Source organism: Salvelinus namaycush, unplaced genomic scaffold, assembly GCF_016432855.1.
Source record: "Salvelinus namaycush isolate Seneca unplaced genomic scaffold, SaNama_1.0 Scaffold934, whole genome shotgun sequence".
Classification (NCBI taxonomy): Eukaryota; Metazoa; Chordata; class Actinopteri; order Salmoniformes; family Salmonidae; genus Salvelinus; species Salvelinus namaycush.
Window position 1 is genome coordinate 56,374 of NW_024061680.1, and position 8,028 is coordinate 64,401.

General features: G+C 40.4%; 1 protein-coding gene across 1 annotated transcript; it reads right to left on the minus strand.

The window, feature by feature from the left end:
* Positions 1–3,318: 3,318 nt before the first annotated feature.
* LOC120043470 (gastrula zinc finger protein XlCGF17.1-like) lies at positions 3,319–5,109 on the minus strand (the record flags this gene model as incomplete). Its single annotated transcript, XM_038988062.1, has 1 exon — positions 3,319–5,109. A coding segment is annotated over one exon (1,071 nt), but the record flags the coding sequence as incomplete, so codon positions are not given.
* Positions 5,110–8,028: the final 2,919 nt, after the last annotated feature.

The window sequence follows — 8,028 nt, forward strand, 5'->3', positions numbered from 1 at the left end:
GCAAGGCGTTGGTGAGAAAAATGGAGGAAGAAATTAAAACGACTTTTCCACATAGCTATGTAGTTGTAATGCTGACGCTGGCTAGCTAGCTTATTTTCATTGAAATAGCATGGCTAGTTAGCTAGCTAGCAATAGTCTTCTGTCTAACCTGTAACTAATGGTTGTTACGTTGTGGAACAGAACAATAGTTCTTTGTACTTGTCATTTGGTTGAGACTAGTATTAGTTTAGAAAATAATGTAACAGTACAATTTTACGTCGTCCCCTCGCCCCGACACGGGCGCGAACCAGGGACCCTCTGCACACATCAACAACGTTTGCCCACGAAGCATCGCTACCCATCGCTCCACAAAGGCCGCGGCCCTTGCAGAGCAAGGGGCAACCCTACTTAAAGTCTCAGAGCAAGTGACGTAACTGATTGAAATGCTACTAGCGCGTACCCGCTAACTAGCTAGCCATTTCACATCCGTTACACACAGCTGAAGAACCCTTTTGGAACCCATTTTTTTAAAGAGTATCTAGTTGTTGTTCTAAAGCAATGTCCATGTTACAGCCACAACATGATCATTTAGTCTAGAGCATCTGAAGACTAGCATCTGAAGACTAGCATCGGAAGACTAGCATCTGAAGACCAGCATCTGAAGACTAGCGAGGAGGAGAAAAGCCTGCTTTGGATGAGCAAGGAAGAACAATAACTAGCTATATCAGATAAACATGTTCACGAAAAGCAGGGAGAGAGCAAGCTAGTAGTAGTAGTAACATTATTTGAAACCTCACATGCGCATGTATCTGTGTTATATTTAAGCAATAAGGCACCTCAGGGGTTTGTGGTATATCGACAATATACCACGGATTGGGGCTGTTCTTCTGCATGATGCAACGGAGTGCCTGGATACAGCCCATAGCTGTGGTATATTGGCCATATACCACAAAACCCAGAGGAGCCTTATTGCTATTAAAAACTGGTTACCAACGTAATAGTCAAGTAATATTGACTCATACGCCATGGCTTGCTATCTGTCTCATGTTGTACCGATCATCAACATGAACAAGACTGAATTCTGTTGAATTGTCAACTGGTCTAAATTCCTGTTAGGAAGATGTTGCTGTTCAGAATGACATGTTTATGATGATGTTCACAGGAATCTCCAAATGCTATGTTGAACGAGCACCACGAATGAAGGAGCGGGAAGAAAACAGACTGCTTCTTTCTACCAACTTCACCAAGTCATACAATGTTTGCGTCAGGAACAATTGTTACATCAAATAAATATAGAATTATTTTAGTTTATTCTGTTTTTTATGCTGGATGTAATTTAGCAGGTCTATAGTATAATGTATTGTTTTGAAATGTTTATTAAATATCTATTCAGTCAACTTATTATGTTTGCTAAAATAATGTTTTGTACTGTTACTTTTTACATACTGAAAGACTCATTAGTTTTGAGCTAGACTATGATCGGGGAAATGTCATCTGCCCTTTTTTTAAATGTTTATGAATGAAATTAGCACCGTTTCTAATAGTTTGTTGCTACTGTCTGGTGAGGAAGTGGACAATATGGAATTAATGAGAAATCAGAACTTGGACAACGTCAGGGAATAAGTATACACTGAACAAAAATATAAATGCAACATGTAAAGTGTTGTTCTCATGTTTCATGAGCTGAAATAAAAGATCCCAGATATTTTCCATACGCCCAAGAAGCTTATTTATCTCAAATGTTGTGCACCCTGGTCCTTTCTCCGCTGCATCGGTAACAGTTTATAAAACATTTGAATTCAGCCTTTGTGGTTTGGAAAGTATAGTGACTACTATTGCTTTAATTTATTCATCAAACAAATGGGGTTTTGGAAAAGTAGGTGCTTAGCTTAATACAAGGACAAATTATGGCTAGCTAATTGAAAAAAAAAAAAAAAAAAACTTTGTGCAATACATAAATGCTTAAAATATAAAAATCATAAAATGTGACGTTAGCTACCAAATAAGTTTTCGGCAATTATACAAAAACAACTACAAAAACGCTTCCTTACCCAACAGGCTGAACAGGTGTAATGAACGCATGTAAAAATGCCCATAAGTGTTCAAATCGCCTGTAAACAGACACTGCACAGGTTAAAAAAATAAATCACGTGTACAAAAGAAATGACATTTGACACTTGAAACAAGCAAGTGAAAAATTATAATTTCAAGTGTTAAGACGTGTTCCGGTAAAACGATTTGAAACTCTTGGCCTTCAATATCTGACAGCTCGAGTTCTCACGTCTGTGGTTCGAAAACATGGCATCACAGTTCTGTCAAGCCGCTTTGCTGACAACTAACCATCTCGCGACCCGGGTATTCAGCCAATCAGCCGCTGCAGTTGAGAGTAACTTTGGGCAAAACAAAAGATTAAAGTGCCTTTGCACGGGGTATGGTAGTAGGTGCCAGGCACATCCAGCCAACTTGACAATACTAGGAAGCATAGGAGTCAACATGGGCCAGCATCCCTGTGGAACACTTTTGACACCTTGTAAAGTCCATGTCCCTACAAATTGAGGCTGCTCTGAGGGCAAAAAAGGTGCAACTGAATATTAGAGTGTTATTAATATGAAATACCTGTTATGCTGATGACATAGCATAAACAGTACCATGGATACCTGCTATGCTCATGAGAAAACGTTATAATCATTACCATAGCCACAGGAAGTAGAGGTGCTGGGTGCCAGTCACAATAAGGACCCAGTGACTGAGGTTTGGATGAGAGAGGTAGGCTGGGTTTGTCCTCACTGTCAACCTGGAAACTCTGGGTAGGATCCCAGTTCTAAATAGAAGTCAGAGATCAACCTCCTAGTCTTCCCCTGTGCAGGCCACACCCCCTCCCATTGTTACTGTGTGTATAAACACATTTTGAACAATGGCTGCCTAAAATGCTGTGGTGCTGACTAACACAATAGGAAAGGTTGTGGTAGATGTGGGCCGTCACAGGAGAGTTCTCAGCTCTTCCACTCTGGAAGCTTCCTCTCTGATTCTATTCGCCAATATTAAAGGTCATACTTGAATTGTGGTAGTAATATTGTCCCTGGACTTTGACACCATAGAAAACACATTATAATTATACATTGACAAAATAAAATGTTATTCTATTTAAATATGAAAAACATGTCCTTTATACTGCAAAACATTATTTGTATGTTTTGTAGAACATACTGGCGGCTAGCTAATTGGCATGTAGAGGTGTAGTGACATGTATTGAGTAGATACATAGACATTTAAATTAGTTTGAATGACATCAATTAAACAAAAACATTGCATTGTCTGTATAAGTTTGACCAGTACAAATTCATGTATAATATGTATTTTTAATTAGCACATCAAGTTCAATGCAGTCAACCAAATACTAGATTTATTATTTGTCATTGAATGTAAGACAATTTAATAAACACGTAGTCATTTCAAAGTATGTGCATCATTAAACAAAAGTTACTTAGTAGTAAAAAAAATAATCCACACAAACTAATGATGAAAACTGATCACACCATCTCTATCTGATCACACCATCTCCATCTCTATCTATCTACATGTTGTGTCTCCTAACTCATTCCCACAGAAAACTGATCACACCATCTCTATCTGATACATGTTGAATCTACACTGATCATCACACCATCTCTATCTGATACATGTTGTCTACTAGCTCATTCCCACAGAAAACTGCAGAGGGATGCAGTACCACCCAGTCAGCCATCAGACTCCATTGTTACAATGTGAGAAGCCTCAGAGGGCATTCAACCCTAAGGGCAAATTCAAGGTACTCTCAATATCTTCAGAGTAAAAGCTAAAAAATAAATCAAATATATATTTTTTAAACTGACAAGGTGCACACTGATCAGTAAATTAACGAGAAGCTAACATTCTACAACACTCCCTTTCCACTGCACAATTCTCTTACAGTGAGAAACAGTAGGATCCCAATAGTTGTTTACTCTTTCTTAAATGTTATCAAATTCACTGTTACCACTTAATTTATGAGATGAGAAGGAAGTGATGGTGACTTTAATCTTAGCTTGTCTGAGAGAACTGATGAGGCTTCTCTCCTGTATGTATACGCTGGTGTGTTGTTAAGCTGCTCGGATCAGAAAAACTATTCCCACAATCAGAGCAGGAGAAAGGCTTCTCTCCTGTATGTATACGCTGGTGACATTTTAAGGTATCCAATCGGGTGAAACTCTTCCCACAATCAGAGCAGAAGTAAGGCTTCTCTCCTGTATGTATACGCTGGTGACATTTTAAGGTATCCAATCGGGTGAAACTCTTCCCACAGTCGGAGCAGAAGTAAGACTTTTGGTCTGTATGTATTTGCTGGTGACATTTTAACTTCTCCAATTGGGAGAAACTTTTTCCACAGTCAGAGCAGAAGTAAGGCTTCTCTCCTGTGTGTGTTCTCTGATGAACTGTTAGCTCAGATGATGTTGTGAAGCATTTTCCACAGTCAGAGCAGGAGTATGGCTTCTCTCCTGTATGTACACGTTCATGTACTTTTAAGGTATCCAATCGGGAGAAACTCTTTCCACAGTCAGAGCAGAAGTAAGGCTTCTCTCCTGTGTGTGTTCTCTGATGAACTGTTAGCTCAGATGATGTTGTGAAGCCTTTTCCACAGTCAGAGCAGGAGTAAGGCTTCTCTCCTGTGTGTATACGTTGGTGTTTTTTGAAGTTGCTCTGTTGAGAGAAATTCCTCCCACAGGCCGAGCAAGAGTAAGGCTTCTCTCCTGTATGTATACGTTGGTGTTTTTTTAAGTTGCTCTGTTGGGAGAAACTCTCCCCACAGTCAGAGCAGGAGTAAGGCTTCTCTCCTGTGTGTACTCTCTGATGAACTGTCAGAGCCCTTGATGTTGTGAAACTCTTCCCACAGTCAGTGCAGGAATACAGATTTTCTTCTGTGTGTATTTTTAGGTGTATTTTTAGCTTTGATAGAATTGGGAAAATCTCCTCACAATGTGGGCAGTGGTGAGACCTCTTAGCTCTGTGATCTTCCTGCTGTTGCTCTCTGGATGAAGAGAATGTCTCAACATGGTCTCCTGTGTGAACAACAGAAAAACCAATCAGTTGGTGTGATACACACTGAGAGTCAAAACATTATGAACACCTGCTCTTTCCATGACAGACTGACCATGTTAAAGCTGTGATCCCTTATTGATGTCACTTGTTAAATCCACTTCAATCAGCGTAGATGAAGAAACAAATTAAAGGATTTTTACGGCTTGATACAATTGTGACATGGATTGTGTACGTGTGCCATTCAGAGGGTGAATGGGCAAGACAAAATATTGAAGTGCCTTTTAACGGGGTATGGTAGGTGCCAGGCGCACCGGTTTGTGTTAATAAATGCAATGCTTCTGGGTTAATCCATGCGCAACAGTTTCCTGTGTGTGTGAAGAATGGTCCACCACCCAAAGGACATTTAGCCAACTTGAAACAACTGGGAAGCATTGGAGTCAACATGCGCCATCATCCCTGTGGAAAGCTTTCCACGCCTTGTAGATTCCATGCCCCAACAAATTCACGCCGAGGGCAACTCAACATTTGGAAGGTGTTCCTAATGTTTTGTACATTCATTGTACATGTCAAACAAATACATTTGATGCACTTTTTACATTAGCAGTTGACACAAAGTGCTTATACAGAACTCCATCTTAAAACACCAATAAGCAAGCAATGCATATAAGCACAGTGGCTAAGAAACTCCCCAGAACGCAGGAACACTAGGAAGCAACCTAGAGAGGAACCAGTCTGAGGGGTGGCCAGTCCTCTTCTGGCTGTACCGGGTGACATACAGTGCATTCGAAAAGTATTCAGACCTCTTCTCTTTTTCCACATTGTTATGTTACAGCCTTATTCTAAAATGGATCTTTATTTATTTTATTATTTTTTACAAATCCTCAAATCTACACACAATACCCCATAATGACAGAGCTAAAAACAGGCTTTTTGAAATGTTTGCAAATGTTTAAAAATAAATAAATAAAAATTAAATCCTTATTTACATAATTATTCAGACCCTTTGCTATGAGACTCAATTGAGTTCTGGTGCATCCTGTTCCCATTTATCATCCTTGAGATGTTTCTACAACTGGAATCCACCTGTGGTAAATCCAATTGATTGGACATGATTTGGATAGGCACACACCTTTCTATATAAAAAGGTCCCACAGTTGACAGTGCATGTCAGAGCAAAAACTAAGCCATGAGGTTGATGGAATTGACCGTAGAGCTCCGAGACAGGATTGTTTCGAGGCACAGATCTGGGGAAGGGTACCAAAATATTTCTGCAGCATTGAAGGTCCCCAAGAACACACTGGCCTCCATCATTCTTAAATGGAAGAAGTTTGGAACCACCAAGACTATTCCTAGAGCTGGCCGCCCGGCTAAACTGAGCAATCGGGGGAGAAGGGCCTTGGTCAGGGAGGTGGCCAAGAACCCGATGGTCACTCTGACAGTGCTCTAGAGTTCCTCTGTGGAAATGGGAGAACCTTCCAGCAGGACAACCATCTCTGCAGCACTCCACCAGTCAGTCCTTTATTGTAGAGTGGCCAGACGGAAGCAACTACTTAGTAAAAGGCACATGACAGCCCGCTTGGAGTTTGCCAAAAGGCACCTAAAGGACTCTGACCATGAGAAACAAGATTCTCTGGTCTGATAAAACCAAGGTTGAACTCTTTGGCCTAAATGCCAAGCATCGCATCTGAAAGAAACCTGGCACCATCCCTACGGTGAAGCATGGTGGTGTCAGCATCATGCTGTGGGGAGGTTTTTCAGCAGCAGGGACTGGGAGACTAGTTAGGTTCAAGGGAAAGATGAAAATAACAAAGTACAGAGAGATCCTTGATGAAAACCTGTTCCAGTGTGCTCAGGACCTCTGACTGGGGAGAAAGTTCACCTTCCAACAGGACAACAGCCAAGACAACGCAGGAGTGGCTTCGGGACAAGTCTCCGAATGTCATTGAGTGGCCCAGCCAGAACCCGGACTTGAACTTGATCTAAATTTTCTGTAGAAACCTGAAAATAGCTGTGCAGCGATGCTCCCCATCCAACCTGACAGAGCTTGAGAGGATCAGCAGAGAATAATTGGAGAAACTCCCAAAATACAGGTGTGCCAAGCTTGTAGCATCATCCCCAAGAAGACTCTAGACTGTAATCACTGCCAGAGGTGATTCAACCAAGTACTGAGTAAAGGGTGTGAATAGTTATATATTATATATATATATATATATATATATATATATATATATATAAAAGCTGAAATCACATTTGCACATATACACATTTTCAAAAATGTATCAAAACCTGTGTTTTTGTTTTGTCATTATAGGATATTGCATGTAGATTAATGGAGGGGGGGACAATTGAATCAATTTCAGAATATGGCTGTAACATAACAACATGTGGTAAAAGTCAAAGGATCTGAATACCTTCCAAATTCACTATATTTATTCATATCAGTAGGCTGTACAATACAGGGGAATAAAACGACTCTAAAAGTCGATAAGACTTGAAAGCTAAAAAAGGTACAAAAGGGTTACTACACTCAGAACTTTAAAACACTGTCAGTTTGTCTACTTCACTTCTTTAGTCTACACTCTGATAACTCCAGATAGCCCAGTGAATAAAACAAACGCTGACAATACTGGTGTCAAACCCTGCAAGTCTGAGTAGCATGAAATAACATCTACCTTCTCATTGAAACAGTTCATCATGAAACAGTTCTACAGTAACTTTTCATACACAGTGGGACGTTGGAATGAACAATAAACTTAGTTAGATAAAACCTGCTCTTACCATGAGAAAGAGATTTCCCAATCTTCTCCTCCTCTTCTTCATCTTTAATGTTGACATTCAGCTCCAGTGTTTGACTGCAGTCTTCCAGTTTCACTGATGCCGTCTCTGGATCCTCCAGTGCAAACTGGGCTCCACTGTCACAATCAGGACCCAGTGACTGTAGGTTTGAACTCCGTGTGGAAGGAGAGAGGCAGGCTGGGTCTGTCCTCACTGTTG